This window comes from Falco cherrug, chromosome 3 (genome assembly GCF_023634085.1).
Source record: "Falco cherrug isolate bFalChe1 chromosome 3, bFalChe1.pri, whole genome shotgun sequence".
NCBI lineage: Eukaryota > Metazoa > Chordata > Aves > Falconiformes > Falconidae > Falco > Falco cherrug.
Window position 1 is genome coordinate 51,556,538 of NC_073699.1, and position 25,446 is coordinate 51,581,983.

A 25,446-nucleotide genomic window follows, 5' to 3' on the forward strand; every position below is an offset into this window, starting at 1 on the left:
CCCCAATATGTTTCTGTGCATCTGTTCTAGAGAGATACTTCCAGAGAAGCATGTTGAATACTTTAACCCTTGGGTGTATTCCTTTGGTTATGAGCTTATTATACATTCAACGAGACTACCTCTTATTAGCGGATTCTATAAGCTTCTTTCTGTTACAATGAAAATTGCCAAGAAAATAAAATACTTTGAGGTGAGATCTCTTTTTTCCCAACAGAGGGGTAACGTGTGTTGCAGTAACGTGCAGTAATATGTTGATGGTGTGGTTCTTTATATATAGTCTTTTATGCTCTATGGAAAATAATGCATTGAAACTGTTATCTGGTTGTTTCAAATGTTTATAGCATCCTATGCCTCTATAGTTACAAACACATAAAAAGTCAAGATTTAGGCACCATCCATGTGTCCTTCTGAAATCTTGAGCTGGGTGAACAGAGGGATGGGAAATACTCTTGCAATGCAGGCAGTACAGGAGATTATTTCTGATCTCCAAGCTATCTAGCCAGAACAGCAGAGGCCCATACAGGTTAAGTACTCAAGTTCTGGGGTATACTTGTATTTTATTCACCAGTTTCCATAGGAAATATGATGCTGTAATAGTGGATGCACCATTTGCAGTATAGAAACTATTGTGAAGTGGCAGTGGTTCATCCCATTATGTGTTTAGCCACCACAGAGCCCAGAACTGTCCCTGCCACTGCTGGTCATGGCACCAAGTAAAACAAATTTGGGAACTCATTGGTATAGATCCTTGTACTGTAGATGCTGTTGTGGTTGTGAATTGCCCTTTTCTTATTCTACCAGCATTCTTGCCACCTGGACATCCACTGTTAGGGATGTGGGTTTTTTTCTTTTATGGTTTCTTAGATGGATGGACAAGTTGAAAATTAAGTCACTGAAAAGTTACTTTTCAGTCATATATATCTTGCTTATTTGGGTAATATTTTGTGTGTTCCAAAAAGTTGACCCTCAGTGCAATGTATTAATGCTAGTATGCAAGATTTGAGAGAACAAACATACATTGCAAGTTTTCACTGATGCCAGTTTCATATTGGACAGTGATGTATGTATTCAGAGTTGAACTTGTGCTTCATATTTGTACTACGTACTACTTAATACGGTTGATTTGTGGTTTCTGTTTGGTAGGGTGTCAGTCCAAGGAATCTCAGAAAATGTCCTGAAGACCCAGAAAAGAGGTCTTGCTTTGCACTGTTTGTAAAGTTTGGGAAAGAGGTAAGTGATCTTGCTGGCTAACTTTCTTGGTCTGAACATAAACATGATGAGTCTATCAAAATCATAATATCTGAGAAAACTTGCATATATGATGGAAGTATTCTGGCTCTTTGAATTATGCATCATAGTCAGGGTTTGAGATCTTTTCCTGTTTTTTACTTAATGTCAGAAGAGGTGTATTGGTCACCTGTTGAAGTTCAAGTGAGAGATAGCTGTATAATTGTACATGAAATACTTTCTGGTAACTGTTTGCAGGTGACTGAGATTTCAGTGTTGGTTTTGAGATGTTTACTTTACATGGATATTGATATAGTTAAATCAAGATCTTAAACAGTTTATGATTGTTCTTGATCTATTTATCTGAATTTTAGGTTGCAGCAAAAATGAAACAGTACAAGGATGAGTTGTTGGCGTCCTGTCTGAATTTTTTGCTGTCTTTACCACATGACATCATCATGCTTGATATCAAAGCATATATTCCCGCACTGCAGGTAGGCCTAAGTGATGTCCTGCTAACACTTTTTTTCCAAAACTCGTACAAAAATTCTGGAGCAAAGTTGGTATCCTGTTGAGCAATTAAGATAACTATTAAGCTTCATACTGTCTTCCGTGAGATAGGATACAAATTATTTGACTTTTTGGACAAACAAATTGTCAGAATTTTCCTTTGCCCTAAGCTGACTCTGTTAGTGCATGTGTTGCAATATAATGTCTCCTGTGCTGATCTTGAGTGAGATGTTAAGCAGACAGAAGTTATTAGGAAGGAAGATGTATTGCCTGCTAAATGCTTTCAAGTATGTTTTTTTACCTTTAAATAGTAGTAAATGAAAATGAAAGACTGATAGTTTTACATTTGGCACGTAGAATGCATTTAAGCTGGGCCTTAGCTGTACCCCAATGGCTGATTTGGGACTGGATGCTTTGGAAGACTGGTCAGCTCACATCCCCAGACATATAATGCAACCTCACTACAAGGACATTCTACCTCTTCTGGATGGTTATTTGAAAAACTCTGCATCTACAGGTACATACAGGCAAAAAATTGTTAGTCTTGAGGGAGAAGAAAATAATGTTTTCATAGTTATGCCTAAATATATGGATGTGACATAATTTTTGTCTAAATTGTGCACTTCGTGTGGTTGGAGCAATATAACTTCTTTTGCACCCCAAAATTTATCTTTTTCTTAACTAGTATTTATTTGCTGATGCCAAACAGTCATTAATTGTAGCCATTTTATCTGTCACTTCTCTGTGATTTGTCCTTTGTATCCTTAAATCAGCTTAGTTTTTACTAATAGAGACTTACTTTCCTTAATAAAGACTTTAAATAATTATTGTTGCATCTTAAAAATAAAAATGGGCAAAACCAGGGTGGGGTTTTTAAAGAAGCTATGAGTAAGTGCATGAGGTGCTGGTACAATAAACTGATATTAATATGCTGGTTTTTTTGTTCATCAGTCGAATCCCAAAATAACTGGGAAGTAAGGAAACTTTCTCGAGCAGCCCAGAAGGGATTTAATAAAGTTGTGATACAGCGTTTAAGAAAAGCAAAGACCCTTTCATTGGTAAGAATGCTGTTTCTCTTTAGAGTTAAATGCGAGTTAATAATTTCCCACTATTTCTCTTCCTTTCTTGCATGCATGCTTTTTTTTGAGGGTTATTTGTACCTTAGATCAGTTCAATGAAGCCCATTCTACAGCACGGCTCAAAAGGCTGTTACATCAGCGTAGGTGGAAAGATGTCATATTTTAAGGTGAGAGTGGCAATGAATTGGTGAAAGGGAACTGGAGCTTATAAGTCAGCATCACTGCTAGACTGATACATTACGGAAACAAAAATTTAACTTGCACACCTAAAATCAGGTCTCGGGTTAGCAGTGGTGCAGTGTGCAAATACCATTTTGTGAATGTGTAACTTTTTTTGTGGTTTTTATTTTTTTAAAACTTTCTTGTAGGTAGGTTTATAGTCGTAGAAGTCAAACATACATATTATTTTGACCAGTGGCTTCTCGATAGCTCAAAATAAATGTAGTTTTATTTGTATGTTCCAGTGCAGAAACTAACTTGTGATGAACCTTTTTTAGGCATGAAACTAATAGTTACTCATATATATATATATATATATTTATATATATACATGTATAACTTTCCAGCTTAGTGGTCTTCCAACAAAATGAGTAAACTTCACATTCCCTATAAGCTGCTATTGAAAATTGATTGGCTGCTTACATATTGATGCAGGATCTGAACTTTAAGCTCTAGGATCAAAGTAAATGAGAAGAGTAATTTTTACTTCAGATTTCTTCCACTTTTTGAGTATTATGTCATCCTGTGGGTGTTATCTGTGATGATAAAATTTTAACCTTTACTTGAGAACTGTCAATTGAAAGCCCACAAAATGTGATGAAAATGCTTTCCAGTTGTGCACTCTTCCTGTTCTCTTGTTTGATGTGGTTCCTCCCACAGGTTCTTCATTTTACCTTCTTCATCCATATGTTAATAAAAGCCATAAAACCCTCATTTGCTATGTAAACCAAGTTAACTTCTTTCTAGAGGTAACTCTTCTGTCACTAATATAAATCTGTTGATTATTTAGGATGACAGTTCCTCCTTGGAAGCGGTGAGGACTAGAGTGGCACGCCTTCTGGGATCTTTGGGAGGGCAGATCAACCACAACTTAATTACAGGTGAGTGTCCTGTCAGTGTCAATAAAAATATTTACATGCCTCTGCTGTCTCTCTTGAAAGTAGATTTCAACGAGGTCTCAACATCACTTTGTGAGAATGCATGAGCTTTTCAAGGAAAACTATTTTTTGTCACTCTTGTTTAAATAAAATTGGTTTTATTTAGTTCTGGAGTTTAGAAGAGCAAAGTATTCACTAACTTACTATGGAATGCAGAAAATGTGTAGAAAGCTTCAGTTAAAGGCAAAAAATTGTATGCATCTGAGTATATGGTTTTATTTACTCATCACGTTCACCCTCTGGCTGCAAAGCCATTTTAAAACTTTGGCCCCATTCGTAACTCTTTAGTACTTGTTTCCACCTTTTTGCTATGGTTCTCACTTAATCCAATTTTTCAGAACTGCAGCCTGTGAATTGTGTAAGTCTTGGCAAGCTTACTTCTTCACTTGTGAGATTAAGGTGCACCATGCCTTTAGTATGTGCAGGTAGTAGAGCTCCATTTGGGTGCCTCCTCCAAAAAAAAAGTTTTCTGCTAGTCTTTGTTCAGTTTTGAGTAAGCTTTATAATTTAATTATTAAATATCATAAAATCTATTTTTAAAAAAATGGAAAAGCATAGTTTAAGTACCTGATGATGAGATTTAAGGAATAAATTCAGTGTAAAATTTAGTCAGTCTAAAACCTAATGTAGTTGTATAGAAGTTTTGTTTCTTTACTTTCATGCCTACGTTTGTTTTTGCTGCCTTTACAATCAGTGTTCTTTCTGCTAAGTACTTTCTCTGTTGCTTATTCAGAAGTATTGTGAGAAAGTAACATTATTCCGTGGAAATTAAATACATAGTGAGGTCAGACTTTGTTAAAAAAGTTAACAAATATGGTAATATAGGGAGAGAAGGGAGTAAATATGGCAGTTTTCCTTGGAGGACATAGCTGTAAATGTAGTCATTTTCTGTGCAACCACAGGAGTCTGTGTGTTGGATCTTCTTGTATGATGAGATCTTCGAGAATTTTTTACAACAGTAGAAGACAAAAGTACTATATTGGATGCCTTAAAGAAGTATTTTAAATGAAGTGTGATTTAATGTCTTCTGGGTTTATAATTGCCTCCAAATTTACTTGTATCAAAATGGGAGGGTTCTGTGACTGTCTCCTGAAATGTTGGCTGCGATTATTTTTTTCCACATGGTGGCTAAACATCTGTCTGAATGTACAAATAAAACCAACCTTCTAACATACTTCTTGTACTTGTAACATCCAGTAATTTATAAAGCATGAACATTCTATGGCAGTCTAACTGAAGTTGGAAGGTTACAGATTTTTTAACTGAGCTGTGGCAATACTTTTTGTTTTCATCTTTTTCAAATGCATTAGCTACCTCTGCAGAAGAGATGATGAAGAAATGTGTATCCTGGGACACTGAGAAGCGTCTGAGCTTTGCTGTACCATTTGCAGATATGAAGCCTGTTATCTACTTGGATTTGTTCTTGCCTCGTGTGACTGAACTGGCTCTCTCTGCAAGTGACAGACAAACAAAAGTATTGATTTTTTTTTTCTGCATCTTTTTTTATGCTAGCTGATAAATACTGTGTAAAATAATGCCTTCCTTATTGAGAAAGACCTGTTTTAATTCCTGTGCTTCTCTGGTGCTCTTTCATGTTGACATTATTCTGAGTGTGTAAAAACTAATGAGCAGAAGTTGCTGTAAGCTCTGTCAGACAGCATTGTGCTTTGAGAGTTAGACTTCACAAAAAATGAATATTTTAAAGTAGTTGATCTTCAGTGTTGTTTGGCCACAATCTCATGCTTAGCCTATGAACTTGTGGGCCCAGTCCAGCAGAGCACTTCAGCAAAGCAGCAAAATATTTGCTTGATTGGGATGTTGATATCCAAAGACAGTCCAGAATGGCGGTATCCTTGAAAACATGATGATGGGTGATTTACAGTGATCAATTTTCTTCAGCTGAAAAGTGCCCGTGATAGAGACTGAAACGTTAGGAGAAGGGCCAGTTATAATGGGCTTAAATTTTTTCCATGGACATCATCTGTTCCTGGAACACTGATTTAGCATAGATTGGAGTGATTTCTCAAGTGTACCCTTTCTTGTGACTCATTCTATCCTGTCCACAATTTTCTCTTCTCTCTGAAAGTAATGGATGCATAACCAAAGGGATTTTTTAATTTCAGATTGCAGCATGTGAGCTGCTACATAGCATAGTCACATATATGTTGGGGAAAGCATCTCAGATGCCAGAAGGACGTCAGGGTCCCCCACCCATGTATCAGTTAAATAAGCGAATATTTCCAGTACTGCTTCGTCTTGCTTGTGACGTAGACCAGGTAATCAGATTAATTTATAAGTATTTTAGCTTGTTTAAAATACTTCTAAATGTTGGGAGTTGATTCATAATTTTATTTAGAAGTTATCCTGTTAGAAGTTATCCTGACATGTTGCCTTTTTTTTTTTTTTTCCTAAATGTATTGTATTTTGTAAGCTGAAATTCTATTTTAGGGATAGTTTTTTAGGAATAATGGCGTGTAATTCAGAGTAACTCAGAGGAGTTTACCAATAAATGAGAGTTTCAAGATTCAGGTGTCAAGGTTCATTCAAAGTGTTTCTGGTGGTAGCTGCTCTTTATCTTTGTATTTAATTTCTATGTTTTTCTTTTTCTGTAATAAGTTAATTTGAGGTGAAGTTGATTAGTTCAATATTGAATGAGTGCAAAGCTACAATCCGCAAAAAAAACATTTGAGAGAGAATTTCTAGCTGCCTCATTGATAGCTAAGGATGATCTATTTAATTCAAACATCTGAATTTGCTATTTCTTCTCCTTTACACAAAACAGAATAGACACATAGGTTCAGCTACACTTGAAATTATAGGTCTTGTGCCTTTTCAGACTACTGTTTGGACCCTGGCATCCAGCTTCTCTTTTTAGACCAAAGGTACTTTGTGTCCTGGTAAAATATGCAGGAAGCTGTGTTGCCAATTTCGGTGAAACCCCTTTTGCTGACATATGGCTGAACATAAACCATAACTAAATAATGTCTGAATTGGTCCATCCAATGCACACAGGCATAGACATGACACTGCATTATAAGCATGTGTGATGCCTATCTAAGTGTATGTAATAGTTCTTCCCTTCATGTTATAGTGCGATGGCATTCAGTCAGGTTGACTTACAGGTGGAATTGTTGAAATCCAGAAAGTTAGAATAACGTGTATGGTAAAGATTGAGATTCTAGAACAAAATACAGCTTAAAAACAAACTTCCCTGCTTCCTTGGCTATATATTGGTGTGTCGGCCTGTGGCATGTGATGTTCTTTTTCTCAGAGGATCTTATTGAAGGTAAGCTTAGAGATCTTTTGAGACTAGTTGAATAGAAAGTAGCTAACCAGATTTATTATTTTTTTCTAATCCTTGATATGGAAATGTAATATGAAGCTGATTATTCATTTTATAGACCCTTTTTCAATGAAGTACTGTCTTTTATTCTTATATATTTTGAATAGCAAAATAGCACAGAGATACAGAAACTAGAAATTTATTTATTCTTTACTCTTTTCAGGTAACAAGACAGTTGTATGAGCCTTTAGTCATGCAACTCATTCACTGGTTTACCAACAACAAAAAATTTGAGAGTCAAGATACAGTGGCATTCCTGGAAGCTATCTTGGTAAGCATTCTCCTATTTTATTTATTTTATTATTTTTTTTTCCTGTGCCACGTGACTATGTTTAACTAGCATCATTTTACTACTGAAAGAACCAGGAACTCATGAAAAGATAAAATGGTTCTATATTTGTCTGAAAGAAGGAAAAGAATGCATCAATTTTTATTTCTTTTTTCATGACCACTTAATGTTTCTTAATCAAGATTTTGAAGATGATTTTCTCTATTTCTTTGGCATTCTCAAAATGTAGGTGTAGGATATTTAGAGTCTTCATAGAATTAATGAAACACACTCTTTATCTTCAGTGTATACAAGGGACTACCGAAATGCATTCACACCTCTCTCCGAAAGCTGCATTTGATGTGTGCTTGATTTTTCTCTGTTTCTTTGCTTTCACCAGGTGCAAAAGCTTTACATTTAAAACTGGCTTTTGCACTGAGCTGAAGTGGTTGGAGGCAAGGTAGGTCAGGAGGTTCTGCAGTACTTTTTGTAAATGAAAGTCAGTGTTGTCACACCACTTCTAAAGCAGAGGGAACTGGTCCATCAAAAGATGAAGTGGCTTAAACAAAACTCCTGAACTAGTAGCTGATACAGGAATAGAATTCCAGATCTTTGAGGCCTAATCCAGTGCTGTGAGGGATGAAAATGCTGCCCTACCTTTGGACAGCAATAATTCTGAGGTTTTGTTATTTCTGGGAAACTGTGAGCACAGGTTTTTAACTTACAAATAATACTGTGTAAATAGGCTGCCCTAATACTGCACTGAGACAATGGCAGGTTTTTTTCATTCTTGTAATGAAATAATCTTGTGTAATTTCAGAGTGGCATAGTGGATCCAGTTGACAGCACGTTGAGAGATTTCTGTGGTCAGTGTGTACGAGAATTTTTGAAATGGTCTATTAAGCAGACAACACCAAGACAGCAGGAGAAGAGCCCAGCAAACACCAAATCTCTTTTTAAGCGTTTGTATAGTCTTGCTCTTCATCCCAGTGCTTTCAAGAGACTGGGGGCAGCACTTGCTTTTAACAGCGTCTACAGAGAATTTAGGTGAGAAAACAGCTTGAAATAACAACTAGCTTGGACTAAAGGTTCAAGGTGATAAAAAGAATTAAGTGTAGAATTCAAATAGTCATCCACTGACACTAATTCTATTAATGTATATGATAACTGAAAAATTGGGTTACTCAGCTTATTCATTTTTAATTATAATTCTGTAGTTTGGGCTTTCAGCAAGTGAGGCGCATATAAATTTAAATTTATATATCACAAGTTTATGGGAAGTTACTTCTGCATTTTAAATGCAGTCAGCAAATTCCATTGCTATTTATTAGAGTGGTTTAGATGTACTTTTTTCTATGCAAACCTGTGGTTTATCTCTCTGGTATTTTAACTTGTTTTTTAATTAGAATTTCACACTTAGTGCTTCTTCTACTCATGTTTCTCATAAAATTTATTCCTGATGTTTAAAGGGAAGAAAACACTCTGGTGGAGCAGTTTGTATTTGAAGCATTGGTTGTATTTCTGGAAAGTCTGGCCTTAACCCATACAGATGAGAAATCAGTAGGTGAGCTATAATTAATTAACTATGGAATTAAGAAAAAAGCCATTCTGTTGAATCTCGAGTTAAAAAAACCCACCTATTTTATGATTTTTGTTCTGTGGCCTTGAAAAATTTACTGTAGAAGCCCAGAGTAGTGGAGCTGGTAGACATTATCCAGTGTGTAAGTTTCTGGCACCGTTTCTGTAATGCTAATACCTCAATTAATTTAGCCAAGTTACTAGCATTTATTTATAATGTCAACTCTCTTTCTAACAGGTACCACTCAACAATGTTGTGATACTATTAATCACCTGAAGCGCATAATCAAGCATAAAGCACCTTCTCTGAACAAGGAAGGAAAACGGCGAGTACCACGGTCAGCAATTTGCCATTTTTTTGCTTTTTTTTTAAATATTGCAGTTTATTTAATGACATATGTAGTTCCATTAGACACTTGGGATTCTGAATGAGTCATTCATCCTGTGACTTGCTGATGCAGATCTCCTCATATGTCTGTTGAACCACTGTAAGGAAATGCTGAACATGATACTAGAGGATCATGATGGTCATTCTTTTTCCAACATGGTGAGCTTGCTTTAGTTTAGCAAGGATAGGCAGAAAAGAAAAGTGTATTTCCCTTGCAGCAGTGTTTGTCATAATGTTAGCACTGGGTGCTGCAAAGCACTTGGAGGAAACTCCTCCAAAGCCTGTCTTACTGCTGTTAACATTAGCAGAAGTAGGACAAGTTGCAGTATGATGATCAGCAGTTAAAGAGGGGTAGTGAAAAAGGTGGGAGAAGAGACAATGGATTCAGTATCAGGTTGGATGAAGCTCTGAGTAACCTGGTCACATAGTGAGCAGGAGGTTGAGCTAGAGACCTCCTGAATTATCTTGTGATCATAAAGAAACGGACAAGTGGAGTCTCAATTAGCTCACTGATGCAGCATTTGGTAAGTTGGGAGACTAGATAATTAGGGATGGGGGAAAAACTGTGCAGGCTTACTTAAGCTTTAATCTCCATTTTTGTCTCTTGAGTGTTACAAAGAGAAGGGAAGAGACTTGATCCTGATTTTTAAGTTGTTACCACAAGGCTATGCTCTGAGGATCCAAAGTAGAGTGAGGAGAAGGAAAAGCAGTGCAAGATGTGCTTGTAGAACGGCTCTTCCTTGTAGTGCAGATGGGTTGTGGTTAGATAGATAAAAGGACATTCATAATACTCGTGGAATGTTTTGGGTTGGTTTTTTTTTTTCAACTGCAAGACTTAAGATAATTGTTAATCCCTCATATTTTTGTGCAGAGGATTTCCAGCTACTAAGTCAGTGTGTCTTCTGGATGTTGTCATGTGGCTCTTAGTGCAGTGTGGACGACCTCAGACAGAGTGTCGACATAAAGCCATGGAGCTCTTCTATGAATTTGTACCTCTGTTACCAGGTATTTTAAGTTACCATGCGCTATTTTCTTTGCTGCTTTCTACATACTGTGCATGCCTTCTCTCTGTTTTCTGTGCAAAGTATTAATCAAAGGAAAAATTATTTTTGAGGTAAATGTTCACTCAGTGCTGTTGAACAGGAACTGAGTAATTGCTCATATTGGAAGTCAAATACTCTGAGAATCTCAGGGTTTGTGGGCATAGAAGAGGGTTTTATTGCAAACTTCCAGCTAGCCAGGAAGGAAAACTTCCAGCCCCAGAACTGCTGTTGTATCCAGCTATGAATACTGCTGGCTGGAAGGTAGTGGGAGTGTCTCACAAATTGGCCTTTTCCTTGTTGGGTAATTTAAGTAGTATGACAAAGGCTAGACCAGAACCAGTAGCTCCTCCACTAGAAGATCCAGTTTAAAACACAAAGTTTGGCTGTGTCCGTCCATTGCCTTTAATACCTTGCTAGTTTGAAAGGTGTTTTTCCTAGAGAATTTATATTCTTCTTTTGTTTCTATCAGGAAACAAGTCTCCATCTTCTTGGCTGGCTGATGTTCTAAAAAATAAAGATGTTTCTTTCCTCATTAACAAATTTGAAGGAGGTGGCAGCGATGGCAAAAGCCCATCTGGTATCCTTTATCAGCCAACTCTCCGTGGTATGCAGGAACCCTTCAGTTTACAAATTGTCATGCGGTGGATGGATATGTTCTTGGCAGCACTGGACTGCTACAATACATTCTTTGAGCTGCGAATGATCAAACCTCATGAAATCCTGGGTGAGTGATTAACTGATGAATTATGTTCATACATGCCTGTTATGCAAAGCCCATCCAAGATGAGTTCCTTACTTGGACTTTAAACTTTTTTCTTAAATGTAGAATTGATAAATTTTTCAAACTCTTCCAAAGGTTTCAGTGATAGTTTTGCAATGGGATGTTGTTTTGATAAAGAAATACTTTGTTAATAGTGTATTTTAAAATGTATCCTTTTAGTCCTGGAAATACACCTTTACATTCCTGTCTGTCATCCACCACTTACCTGCAACTCTTTTACTCTATCTCATCTTCAAAAATTACACTGTACAGACAATGTATTTCTGCTGAGGAGAGTGATAGTTTTTGTTTGGGGTTTTTCTTTTTTGCAACTGAAGAAGTCACCTTTTGACTTCAAACCTTATACATGTTACCTTTCTTCTGTGCCTGATGCTTCAGCTGCATCAGGTCCACAAGCCTTGTATTTGAATTTTGATCAGGTGCATAGTAATACCTTGTGTAGCCATTGGATGTCTCAATTTCTTTTAATTCTTCATGCGGGTCTAAATAAAATGCTTTTTATTACTGATAGTACAGTTGCATAGTTACTTCATATAAGAAGTCTTGTACAAGTTCCAGGTAATGTCTGTCAGTGTCATCTCTGTCTTGGTTTAAAACAATACTGTAAGATCATTGTTGGATGCAGTTAGCATAGGGCGTAATTATTCAAAACTAGGATTTTAAAATTTTCTTATATGAGCCTAAGTCATCATCATCATTAATAAGTGCTTGTAATGATCAAGTAAGTAGAAAGCTGCCCTTCACTGCACAGAATGTTAATATTTGGAACTGGCATAGGACTTTTAGGAAAACACTGATGTGACATGGTGGCTTTCTGATTGTTATCTCGGTTAGACTGTGTTCTTCCAAACAGAAAATAATATATTTAAAAGTTGAGAGCTGCCTTATCCTTTCAACTTAGTATGATTCTTCTTAGGTGTAAATGAAAGATCCTCGTTCTTGGAAGCTATGCAGTTCTTCCTTGAAACAATTGCTTTGCATGATATCTACGCAGCAGAGCAGTGCTTTGGTTGCAGTTCAAAAGGCAGCATGTTCAGCCCACAAGAGAGGGACATGTATAATTACAGCAAGTGTACCGTTATAGTCCGAATCATGGAGTTTGTCACCATGATCCTGGAAACGTGCCAGCAGGATTTCTGGAAGGTAGGCACTGAAATCTGTAACAGATAAAAGGTACAGATTTTACACTTACAGATTTGTGTTTTCATTGTGAGGTTAGTTCACTGTAGAACATCATCTTTAGTGATGTTTTAATTTAAGTTGATGACTAAGCATCGCAAACTGTTAGTCTTCACATGTAAATGAAAAGAATTGTATTGCACAGTTGAATTTTAGTGTGTGATCTAGTTTTGGTCAGAGGAATTATTTCTTGTATAATCCAGTTGTACATTGATTGTGAGATTCCTGTATGTTGACTGTGTTGTTTTGTGTGGAGGGCTTGTAGTGAGTATTTCCTATATGATTCCTGATGGCCTTAAATGTGTAGAGGTGATAGCTGCTTGAAAGATTATGGCAATTCTTTCTTGAATTCAGTATAGATATTCAGGTATCTCCATTTGCTTAGCTTTGATGCAAGATAAACTATTTAACTATATAAAGTGTAGTACTTATGAGTCTCTTAAGAAATTTGCAGTGCCAACTTTAGTTCTCAGACTGTAATTTTCTCCTGTTCTCAGTAAGTCTCTAATAGCGTGCACAGAGGTGCACATCTGTATTTCAAGGTAGTTACAGGTGTATAAGACTGAAGCAGGCCTGTGTGGACTTAAAAGATCTTATGTGCAGTTTGAGGTTGCGTATATCCTATGTATATTTTTATAGATACTTAATTTCTTTGTATTAGCACGATTGATTGACAGTCATGACATTTCATAGAGAAGGAGAATGTTACGTAGTGAAGAATAATTAGTGTTCCATGTTTGGTTTCATTTTAGATAGAAGGGCTAATGATAAGTTATAAAGAATAAAATAGAGATATCTAAATTTAATTTTTTAATAAAGCTTTTATTTAATATTTTATTCTTTCTAGCTACTTGAGAAGGAACTGCTTAATGCAAGCCTTGTAGAGCTTGTGGTGATGACAGTATGTGATCCATCACATGTAGGCTTTAACACAGCTGATGCGCAAGTCATGAAAAATCTCCCAGATATCTCAGTAAGACTCATGAAAGCTTTGATGAAATCTCCCTTTAAGGAATCTTTGAAACTGTGCATAAAAAGAACAATCACACCACAGAGGTAAGGGCTTTCTGGTAAGCATGAATCCAGAACAAATGCCAGTCACCATGAAAAATGGGAAGAAAATAATGTTGTGTATGGTTGCACATGTTGCTCCCCACCAATGTGATGTTATTGCTTCTCTTTTCTCATTAGCCTTGAGGACCTTTGTTCTGTTGATCTGTTTAATTCAGACGCACGTTTTGATCGAGTTAGGTTTACTGCTGTCCTTTCTGCCTGCAAGCAACTCCAGAAATCTGGCCTGCTTCATTCTGTTCTTCACAATCAGGTAATTGTTTATCCAGAAGATAGTGGTGAATATTTATATACAATAAAGGGCTTTTCCTGTGTAAAAGGCCAGTATGAAATCAGAACAGATCAGATGAAGTTGTGTAAAATCAACAGTGAAGAGCTGATGTTGAGAGGGATCAGAAATAAATGCTTTATGTTTATTCCACAAACATGAGTAGCACAGTCTTGAGATTTGAGCATTCTTCATAATTATGTCTGTCTTTCCAATTTCCAGGGCCTGGAAGCAACCAGAATCTACCTAAAACTTCCTTTTAGTGAGCTTCACAAGACTGAAAGCTCAAAAAATAAGTTTTTACTATCCTATAAAGGGAGGCATTTTTCAACAATCTTTAAACAGAGAACATGCAAAGTGATGAGGGAAAGGGAAACTACAAAAGGACCTTCTGGCTGATCAGAAGCAATATAGTGGGTATGAGTTGCAGGACAACAGAACAGAGAGCAGTTGGGGGGTGGGGATCTAGGTTATATTATTCAAATTCTTTCTACTAAGTTTCTGATTGTAGTAAATCTCTATTTTACTTTGGGCAATTGAAGGAAAGCAGGCTATGCAACAGCCACAAGGACTGAGAGAATTTGCCTACTGGTGAACAAAGCTATATTTAAGAAGTAACAAAATATTTCATTTCTGTGGCGTTTGGCATCCATCTTCTATGTCTAAACAAAAACTAGAGCTGTGATTGTAGGATGGTGATATTCAAGGAGCCGCATGGTTTACCTTTTGCGGTCCACCTGTTTTGACCAAACGGTTCCTTTTATTGCTGTAATAATGGTGTTACCTGAAAAAAAAATTTGAGAGATGATCAGAACCTTTTGAAGATTTTCAAATTACTATTCGTTTTCTGAACTTTGTATACAACAGGGTTGTCTCCTTAAAAATCTGGTTCCTCAGTTGGAAAGGTGTCTTGGCATGGTATATTTGCATAGCTTTATATGAAAATGACCTGGAGTTAAAGTGTTTTCATTAGCTATCCAGGTGGATTGGAAGGGTCTTTATGTTATTTTTTTCAGCTTATATTAATTGTCACTTGTTTGTTTGTTTATTTCCATAGGATAAAGAGTCTCATTTCTCAGTTGGCTCTAAGCTTCTCTCAGTTGTTTATAAAGGCATTGCACCTAGGGGTGAAAGGATATCTGTTCCATCGTTAGACATCAGCAGTAAGCAATTAGCTGATGGACTCCTGCAGCTAGCCTTTGCTATTGATGACCAGGTAGGATATGGTTCTCCAGTTTTAATACTCAATCATTTAATACGCATCAGCAATAGTCTTCTACCCATATTTTGGGTAGAAGGGGCTGATGTTTCATTCGTATTCCTGCAGAGGAGCTGTAGTGATTCTCTGGCTTGAGTGACAACTGTAGATAATAAGCATTTCACTGTTCCGTTTGTGCTTTATTTTTGTGCTTTCTGGTAACATAAAACACTTTGGGATGGGACTTCAAAAAATTCATGTTGTTTTCTAAGAAATGAAGGAAATTGAATGTGCTTGAAATAATTTTGTGTCTATACCTTAATTTTCACAGTGTGAGGAGCTAGTAAGTCTGCTGTTGAACACAGTAGTGTTATCTGTGCCACTATTGGGAGCATCCCAGGAGAACCTGATCAGTTTCTCTCATGGACAGTATTTCTACAGCCTGTTCTCAGAAACCATCAATCAACAGCTGCTGAAAAACCTGGATGTCATCATAGTCCCACTTATGGAATCATCTGTCAGCAATCCCCAAATGGTATTGGATGACTTTTTTTAAAAGGACAAAGTCAAATGGAAATGTTAGAAGTAATGATTTTGTTGTTGTTATTGTAGGTGGATGTAGTATGTAGTGGGGGAAAAGTGTGCTTGGTTGCACTTTGGGGACAGCATTGCATTGATAAATACTTTTTTTAAAATTTTATTTTATTTTTCATGGCCTACTGGTGCTACCTTCATGGTCTCTGGCAACCTGACATAACTTTTGTTATCTGTCATCTCATGTTAAACTGAACGGGAAGTGCTTACCTCTGAAATCTATGAATTTCAGACTTCTTTTGCATAGTACTTCAGATCAAGTGTGCCCTTTCAAAGCAAGTCTGGTTGTTCCCATTTACTGTGCATTGATTTTCATTGCAGAGTGGTTTCAGAGCATGTGGACTGGATTTTTTTTGAGGTAAAAGTAAACTGGAAAATGAACTCCAACCACTAATGGGTGTTTAGTTCACAGGACTAGAGCAGAGCTACATCAAAGTATTAAAAAGAATTGCATACACATATGCACACACAACCTTCCATGTGAAATAAATACAGGGTAGTTGTCATGGGGTCAGTCTCAACACCACTTGTTTTGCTTAACAGATTTTCTCCTGTTGGTCCACACTACTTACTAATGTAGAGCTCACTGTCAGTTCCACAGAAGAAATGTGTGATAACTGAGAAGACTTCTTTCGGTGCTCCTGACAAACAGGAGGGTCAGAAAGACAGATCAAAAGTCCACTTCCCCTTTTGTTTAAAAAGATGTTCAGGAAAAGTGATCATCCTTTTAAAAATATTTGGACCTTCTTTAATCCAAGATGTTATGCTTAAAGGTGTTGCTTCTAAGTAACATTTTTATAACTGGAAGCATAATTTTTTGTGATTCCAGAAATTAATTTAATTGTAGAAGGATGTATACTTCTTTCAAACAGCTGGTTCTTGTGATGACTTTGTAGTGTTTCCCATACAGAGGATGCCACAATAGATATACTTTTAAAAAAGTGTCTCTGATAAATGATAGGCTACTAATTTACACTGGCTACATCTGGCAATAGTGTTAAAAGTTTTCACTTCATGAATTTAATTAAGGTAAATAGGAAAATCGGTCATACTTGCGGACCGTTTCCTATTGTCGGCAGTTCTTTGCCTGACTTTTTTTTCGAACAATACATTATGGATGACATTTGATAAGATATCTCTTCTGTAGTTTTATGCATTTGTGATGTACAGGAAGAAAAAATGTTTATTTTACTGTACCCATCCATATCTGGTGAAATCACAAGGTTGATAACATTAATCCAGTTTGTTAGGTGGTTGCCAACTATTCAAAAGGAGAATGCAGAATTCAGGTTTGGAAGTCAGTGACCATTGGTTTTTGAAGAAAGGAGACTGAAGCATACTTAATTCATATCTAGTATGCTGTGGTTTATTTTTGTTTTTGAAATGCATGCAGATAAGTTAGCTTATGTGCTATTTCTCCTGTTTCTCAGCTTTACACTAAAATTTTCAAGTGTTCTGGATTGTCATTTATTTCTCCATATTCACACAAAAGGTATGGGAAGGAATTGCTGTGTTGTACTCTGAATGAAACAGGTAAATTGGGTGGAAGTCTCTTTTTTTTTTGAAAAGTGTGTGCTTTTAATTTCTGCAGAAAGATTTCCTCTCTATCTTTTTGAGATTTAAATCTAGCATTGCTATGTGATGCTTTTTTATGAAGAGATACTATCCTACTTTCATTTGGAATGCAAAAATCTACCTGTTGCTTTTTCTTCCAGGTTGGTAGCATTTTGAATGGCATGTTAGATCAGAGTTTTAGGGATCGTGCTGTACGTAAGCAGCAAGGGATGAAACTGGTCACAGCTGTACTAAGAAACTGGGAGAAACTTGACAGCTGGTGGGCCAAAGATTCGGCTCCCGAGAGCAAGATGGCAGTCTTGACTCTGCTGGCAAAAGTTCTGCAGGTATGCATTGCTTCATAAAATCCAGGTAACTCTTCTAATTCTGTAGGACTTTTATCTTGTTTTAAATGCTATTTCATTCTAATGTTTGATGTTTCAGGGCGGGAGGGGGGGAGAAGAAATTTGGAGAATATCAGAATCTGATTTTGTTTTTATTTGCAAAGTACAAAAAATATTTGGATGGGCAGAAATTACTAGATTTTGCTCTTTTCTTCCCCCCGCACTCCCCCCTCCTTTGTTTTGTTTTTTGGGTATTTTTTTTTTAACTTTTGTCATGTTTTAGCTGCCTCCTCTCTGTTTAGAGAATTGCTACAAGTGCAGACAGTAAACCTTGAAACAGAGCAGCCTTTGATAACATTCTTTTATGTAGGCATCCAGAAAGTCATAATTGAGGAGTTCTACCCATATCAACATACTGCAGAAATATTTTTATTTTATAGACCTTTAATTTCTCTTGCATTGGGGTTTTGGTCTTTTTTCTTTCTCCATTTTGAAAACATGATATATCTCCTTTATCCTATTGGGATTTTTTAGGAACTTGTAAAAGTACCTGTACACAAATACACACAAAGATCACTTATTGAGAGGTTGGGGTTTTTTTATAAATAATTATTTTAAACTTGAATTGTTTTAAAGGTATGTGTTAGGACACAGAATGGGAGCTGTATTGCTGTATTAGCTGGCAGTGAAGTGACTAGTAGGAAATCTGGCTTTGAGAGGGAGCTTAATTTTTTTTTTTTTTTTTAAACTGAAAAATATTCAACATTATGATTTTGCTTGTACTGTGTAGGAGCTTTTAGAATTCTTTTTGATAGTCTTTTTAAAACCAAAATCACTGTATGTGCTTTCTGTTAATTCAGTGAGGTTTTGGAAATAAACAATTCTATAACTTACGGGTTTTTTTAATTGTTCATTAATACAATGATCTCTTTATACTTTGAAAAAAAAATTCTTAATGTTTTTATTTCTTCTGTCATTCCAGATTGACTCTTCAGTTTCTTTCAATACCAATCATGAAGCATTTACAGCTGTTTTTAATACCTATATTAGTCTACTTACTGATCAGAATTTAGGCTTAAATCTTAAGGTAAATTGTTCACTTCAGTGGCTTCCCTGCTGTCCCCAGATTAGAATGTTAGTTGTTCATGAAATTCTGTTATTTGGATTAAATTTTACATTAATATGCACATAACATGGACCACTTCTGGTTTTTAATCTCCTGTTCAACATCCTAAAAATTGTAAATCATCCTTTTTTGTTCTTCAGACAGAAGGCAGTGCCACAGATGTCATGTTTTGGTTTTAGGTGTTCTTTTTCTTCCTGACCAGATGAAAGGCAAAAAAAATTACTGTCAGTTGCAAATTGTTTAGAATTCTAAAGTGTTCATTTGAGAAATGACAGCTAATCAGGCTTTTAGCAAGGAGTGGCATTTCCTACGGATCAAATTGCAAACATGGGCCATGAGTTTAATGTCCATGTCTGCAAGTACAAGACCGGTATTAATGGATTAACTGCTGTGTGTGGCTTGGCCAGGAGCAAGAGATAATGTACTGCATACTAAAACTGGAAGATGCTGGAGCATAACGTTTGAATAGAAGATTAAAAATTTTGTACTTATGAAACAGCTTTGCACAGTTGCTGCTCTGCCAGCCTCTCTTTTGCTAGACAGTGCTTTGTACTTTCCTGTGCATTCAAAATAAATAAAGTTTAGGATCTTACTTTAGCTGCCACACATTACATTAAATCATCGACTTGTGTGAGAATGGATGCTTGCTTAGAAGAGCAATGAGGTCTTATTCATAGCCATGTCAGCCATGAGATATTAATTAGCTTTTAACTTTCATTCAGCAGTGACCAAAGGTGTTTTCTGAACTAGCACCTGAAAGATGAGCTGCTACATAACTTACCTTTATCAGTGCACTGAGCTATTGAATCAGTAAGCACAGCCACTGCTGCTATTTTGTGGTCCTATTCAGCTTGCTTCATATTTAAGAGAGTAATCAGGTGTTTTTTAGTGTGAAACTGCATTATTATTTTTTTTTTCCTCCAGGGCCAAGCAGTGATAATACTCCCGTTCTTCACTAATTTGACTGGAGAAAAACTTGATGACCTTAAGAATGCTCTTGATCAACTCGTAGCTTTCAATTTTCCCATGAGGTCTGATGAGTTTCCCAAAGGAACCTTGAGACACAGTAACTATGTAGACTGCACTAAGAAGGTCAGTGTTTTTAAAAAACATGTAAATAGAAGCCTAAGTGAACTATGTCTATAAACAGTGTTTCACAAGGTCTGGAATTAAAGAGAGACCCCGAGTTCACATGAGGAAATCACCTTTTCTGTTTGTGAGTTATGTCTTTATCCAGAAGTTTAATGCAGAGATACACATTTGAACACATGCATCTGCTTCTGATCAGTATTGAAAAATAGTTACATAATTAGATTTATTTGATCCCATGTGGCTCCTTAGTTATGCATTACTTCTTTTTCAGTTTTTAGATGCATTAGAATTGTCTCAGAGTCCAGTGTTGTTGCAGTTGATGACAGAACTTCTTTGTAGGGACCACAGACATTTCATGGAGGGCTTATTTCAATCCAGCTTCAAAAGAATTGCCAGAAGGTGAGTTTAGTCTATTGGATTTTGTACCTGTTCTCATTAAATAATTTGCTTCCTTTATTATGTTGTCCTTGTAATAATGATGATTTACATTATAAAGTTTTACATCATGGTTTTAATTCAGATTTCGGTTTTGTCTTCACATTTCTAAAATGTTTCTGAGGTATGAACAAGTGGCACCAATTTCCAGATAACACTTCCAATGCCTGGGCAAATTTTGTAAATTCTTCTGTAAATTAGCTTGTTCTGGCAGATTTCAGTTGAAGATAGTAATTGTTTGTGATATCTATATTTGCTATACCTGTATAACCATATGATCACTTAAGTTGATAGCACTTAAACTGACAGTGAATTACTTTGTTCAACCTCTTTGAAAATAGAACAGCATGTTTATATATTTGAATATTTCAAGGGTAGTAAATCATAGATGCAGACGTGCTCTTGTCCACAGGAGTCTTCAGTCTCTTCCAAACCAAACAGTCCAATTCATGATGGGCTATTAAGTAGTAACTGTTCTGGAGCATGTAGTTCCCTGGACAAAGTCATTTACCTTATGCCCAAATCCTTTTTTTGAAATTCTAACTTCTATAAAATTATTTAGAATATTAGTTCGTGTACTAGTGGAACACTTGATAAGCCACAGAAAGACCTAATAACTGTGAAGTCTCCTTTTGTTCCTTCCTCTTTGCCTCCATCCTTCATGTGTACCACATAAATGTTATTTTTTTGGTTTTGATTGGGCAGTGAAAAGGAACTGAGAAAGCTAATGATTGCTTTTGGATTAAACTAACAAAGATACACAAACAAGTTTACCATCTGTTGCAGAGTAAGAAACTGAGATTTTCTTTGGAGACCTCCACAGTAAGTGGCAGTTCAACCGGATCTTGCATGTTGTGTAGGATGATAGCCCAAGAGGGTATGGATACAGACAATAAAAATTTTAAATGTCACAGGGGTCTGAGACATCATTGGAGTCTGGTAAAACAGTTTTCATCTTCAGATTTCTGGGTTTTTTAGGAGCACCACTGACAAACAAGTGATACTGTTGGACACTGTTCACAAAATGTTCCGGAGTGAAGAACTTAGTTCAAATACTACTCGTCAAGCATTTCTGGATCGCTCCCTTCTCACTCTTTTGTGGCACTGCAGCTTGGATGCACTGAGAGAATTCTTTGGCAAGATTATAGTACAGGCTATGGATACACTTAATTCCAGGTTTATAAAGGTATGAATTACTTTTGTTTGTTTGTTTGTTTGTTTTAGGGTTGGGGAAGGCCTAATAAAATTGGTGTTGGTATATACATTTTGCTTAACTCTGAGGGAAACACTAATTGAAACCATTTGCTTTCCAGTTTCTGTATCTTGGAGCAGAAGTTTGTGCCAATTATATAGCTTATTACTGGGAAACTTTTCTTTATTCCCCAGCACTTCTTTTGAAGTTAACATATGTTTGCGTATCTACTGTGTATAAAGATGGGAGCTGGAATGTTACCTATACATATATATATATAAAGGGATCTGAAGTTTTGTCAAAAGCAATCCCCCATTCTAACTTTGAAATATGAAAGCTGTATAAAATTGTAGCCTGTTACTGCGTTGTAGGGGAGAGATAATCAGCCTTCCTAATGAAAGCTTTTAAATTTGGGTGCCTTACCTTTATAGAAAGAAATAAATCTTCTAATCATTGCAAAGATCCCTCAGCAAGGGATTAGGAGGACAGATCTTCCTTTCTCTATTTATAGGCTATCCTCCAATTTAGAGTATAGTTACATGCAATGATTTTGTTGTCAGAGAAGGTCTTTGCTCTTGCCGTAGTTCTTTATTCCCATGGTTTTGTTGATGCAGCTGTTTAAAGGCAGCAGGACGAACAAGATGCTGAAATGATCCAAGTGTAGTGATAGTTATTTGAAATAAAATGCTAAAATGAAGACTTACATAGAGTCACCCCCACCATGTTTCTGCTGCTGAAATGTTGGCACCAAAGTGAGGTGCATGAAGAAACTCATGAATGATACCCGGCATGGTGACAGGTAGAGGTGTCATGAGTCTGAGCCATTACTTCGTGTTTTGCTTATTTTACTCCAATATCACTATAATGATTTAGGCCAATTGTAGTTAAGACAGCTCACCTAATAAAGAGCGGGTCAACATTGTTTTAATAACTGCATTACACAGGAACTCAGTATCTGTTAGTCTTTTATTATTTCTCTGGTTTAGAAGATAGAAGTAAGCTGAAGGTTGTTTATTAGAAACTAGAGTAACTGTGGAGCTACTTAGGAAAGGCAGGATCCAGGAAATCTTTCTGAGATGTTGCTTTTTTGTTTCCAGTTCAATGAATATACTTTTGATACACAAGTTACCAAGAAAATGGGGTATTACAAGCTGCTAGAAGTGATGTATGCACGACTTTCGAAAGAGGAAGTTTACTCCAAGGACTCTAAAATTAACCAAGCTTACTGTGGCTCCATAAGCGTAGAAGGAAATGAACTTACCAAGACACTAATAAAGTAAGACTATTATTTGTTTTACTCCTTTTTAACTTCTAATTAGGTTTTGGGCAAATACACTTTTTAAGTATGCTATCTAAAGCAGAAGATTAATTTGTTCAAGGATAAATGTAATCTGAATGTAGCTTTTGGTTTTAAATAAAAAAGGAATTTGCACAATATTGAATTTGCATTGACAGGATGATTTCTAGCATAGACTACAATCCTATGTCAGAATAACTTTTGCCTCCAGTTTTTGCCTCTTTTTTTTCCTGTTTCTTAAGCTTGTGCTTTTATTTTTGCTTTTCAGTATGGTTCTTGGCGTTTAACTTGTGTTTTTATGATTTTGATTTCAGTATACTTACACTTTTATGCAGGGGTCCTCAAACTACGGCCCGCGGGCTGGATACGGGCCCCCAGGGTCCTCAATCCGGCCCCTGGTATTTACAGACCCCCCTGCCCCCCCCCCCCCCCCCCCCCCGCCCTCGCCGGGGGTTGGGGGGGGAAACCAAGCAGCCGCAGGTGACTGCCTGCCACTTCATCCGTGCGCCAGCCCCCTGGTTAAAAAGTTTGAGGACCCCTGCTTTTATGTAAAGTATGGTTCTGTGTTGTAAGGTAGGTATCTTATGTGATTGATGAGATGATGGGGTGGATTTTCATTTATATTTCATTATACAGCAGCACACCCAGTAGGTATAATTTGGTTTAATCACCACTGCAGAGAGGAACAGAAGATTAATACTGAATACATAGGCTAATTAATGTAATTTAATTTATTTAATATTCTGAAAAAATATAAGATGCCTGAAATGCTCTTTTTTTTTCTTTTTTTTTTTTTTTACAATACTGTTATGTCCTGTGAAGACTTTTAAAGAATTTCTTGGCTATGATTTGCAGAAGATCTGTAAATCTTTTTTTTGCAGATCTTTTACTATGGGCAAAAGACTTAAAAAAATTGCATCTAAACTGGTTTTCTCTGGCTAATCTATAGCATAGCTTAGCATATATGTCCATTCATATTTTCTTATTTTCTTGGAAAGTACCATGAGAGAGATTTATGCATGCATTGAAACATATCTCTGTCTTATCTGAAAATGGCCTGTCATTGTATTTTTGACATTAAGGAATGGTGTGTAAATGGTTGGGGAAGCTGGCTTTGTCATTGCAGAATGGTTCCATTTCAGCACAGTGTGCCTGCAGAGAACTTGAAGAAGTCTGAAATGGTTTAATCTGATACTGCTCTAAAAAGTAAAGATTTCTGGAAATTCTGTTGATTCACTGGTCTCTGACTGGGGCCTTTCCTGTGCTGCTTAAAAAAGAAAAGAATATTCTGATGGTGTTTTCTTGGCTGTTTGTATTTTAAGGTCGTGCTATGATGCATTTACAGAAAACATGGCAGGAGAGAGTCAGCTGTTGGAGAAGAGGAGACAGTATCACTGTGCAGCATATAATTGTGCTATTGCTGTTATCAGTTGTGTCTTCACGGAAAGTAAATTTTATCAAGGCTTTCTTTTTACAGAAAAATCGGAAAAGGTGAGGTGTTGTTGCTTTTAGAAAGCTTTCAGAGCATGAGACACAAAGTGATTTTACCTGATTGCAATAAATCAAAGAATCAAGCCTGAATGACATGCAATTATATTAACAAAAAACCCAATGAGACAGTAGGTGTCACACATAGCTAACTTTCTTGCATCCTTCATGCAATTTGAGTTGCTGATGAAGGTTTTACTGTCTGTTTGGGAATGGGTGAAGTAATGATACATTTACCCTGTTTTCCTTCCACTCTCAATCAATTTTCTAAAATAGGAGAAAAAAAATCTACCTATTATTTAAGTTCTCCAGTGCTTATACTTCAATATAAGTTCTCCAGAATATACTTCAATAAGGGATACATACTTTACCAAGCCCGTTGTCTGTACTGTGAATTCCTGAGTAGCTGAATAGCAATTTTTTTCTTGAAAGTATTGATCTAGAAAATATGGCATGTTTTCTCTTCTATATTGTACGTCGATCTGTTGTTTTTTAGAAGAAATAAAATGAGTTCAGAGCAATTGTTATTGTGTGCTTAATTTTGCAGAACTTGCTGATTTTTGAGAATCTGATAGACCTGAACCGTCAGTATACATTTCCTGTAGAAATTGAGGTGAGTGGAATTTCTGGACTTCAGTGTTCCTAAGTGAAAAATGAATATGACTTGGACAGCGGAGTCACTGTAGACCGGGTCAGTTCTCACATACAGAGAAAGAGGATTCTGTGATGAATAAAAACTGGAGTACTCTTAATGTTTTAAAATACATTTTTGTAAGGGAAATCCAGACTTGAAATCTAGAACATACCTGCAGTGCACATAACTTTAATACACTTTTTTAGCACACTTTACTCTGGTAATAAACAGCTGTAAGAGCAAGTAATTTAGCTGCTGTTCTGTAGCATTTATTATAATAATTTACGACATAGGATTTCTCTTTATATTAAACAGTTTTGATGATGATTTGGCAATTCTGTAAATAAATAATTGTAAATAAAATTAATCAAATCTTATATTTACAGTTTTAAACTTCTCTTTCTTGCTGTTCAGGTGCCTTTGGAAAGGAAGAAGCGATACATTGCTATTAGAAAGGAGGCCAGGGATGCAGGGAACAGCAGTCAGGGTATGCAAGTAATTTATGACTGAAAAAAACCCAACTTCTTACCTTCCATACAGTGTTCATTGATGTGTTGCTAATTGGCTTCTGCAGTAGCAGAACAAATAAAAACGTTCAGT

The 25,446-nt window shown here is 36.4% G+C and overlaps 1 protein-coding gene across 2 annotated transcripts in view; it reads left to right on the forward strand.

The window, feature by feature from the left end:
• The window catches only part of PRKDC (protein kinase, DNA-activated, catalytic subunit), an 81,518-nt gene that overhangs the window by 14,168 nt on the left and 41,904 nt on the right, over positions 1–25,446 (forward strand). For both annotated transcript variants that reach the window (XM_055704292.1, XM_055704293.1), the window contains exons 18-45: positions 31–190; positions 1,144–1,230; positions 1,602–1,721; positions 2,095–2,254; positions 2,689–2,795; positions 3,826–3,916; positions 5,284–5,447; positions 6,097–6,249; positions 7,480–7,587; positions 8,405–8,631; positions 9,054–9,148; positions 9,401–9,500; positions 10,422–10,555; positions 11,063–11,317; positions 12,291–12,517; positions 13,401–13,609; positions 13,745–13,877; positions 14,950–15,108; positions 15,422–15,625; positions 17,400–17,585; positions 18,565–18,669; positions 19,633–19,800; positions 20,072–20,199; positions 21,214–21,421; positions 22,525–22,703; positions 24,047–24,215; positions 24,760–24,825; positions 25,261–25,333. In XM_055704292.1, the coding sequence (XP_055560267.1) occupies positions 31–190; positions 1,144–1,230; positions 1,602–1,721; positions 2,095–2,254; positions 2,689–2,795; positions 3,826–3,916; positions 5,284–5,447; positions 6,097–6,249; positions 7,480–7,587; positions 8,405–8,631; positions 9,054–9,148; positions 9,401–9,500; positions 10,422–10,555; positions 11,063–11,317; positions 12,291–12,517; positions 13,401–13,609; positions 13,745–13,877; positions 14,950–15,108; positions 15,422–15,625; positions 17,400–17,585; positions 18,565–18,669; positions 19,633–19,800; positions 20,072–20,199; positions 21,214–21,421; positions 22,525–22,703; positions 24,047–24,215; positions 24,760–24,825; positions 25,261–25,333 (4,175 nt within the window). The remainder of the gene's footprint in view (positions 1–30; positions 191–1,143; positions 1,231–1,601; positions 1,722–2,094; positions 2,255–2,688; positions 2,796–3,825; positions 3,917–5,283; positions 5,448–6,096; positions 6,250–7,479; positions 7,588–8,404; positions 8,632–9,053; positions 9,149–9,400; positions 9,501–10,421; positions 10,556–11,062; positions 11,318–12,290; positions 12,518–13,400; positions 13,610–13,744; positions 13,878–14,949; positions 15,109–15,421; positions 15,626–17,399; positions 17,586–18,564; positions 18,670–19,632; positions 19,801–20,071; positions 20,200–21,213; positions 21,422–22,524; positions 22,704–24,046; positions 24,216–24,759; positions 24,826–25,260; positions 25,334–25,446) is intronic.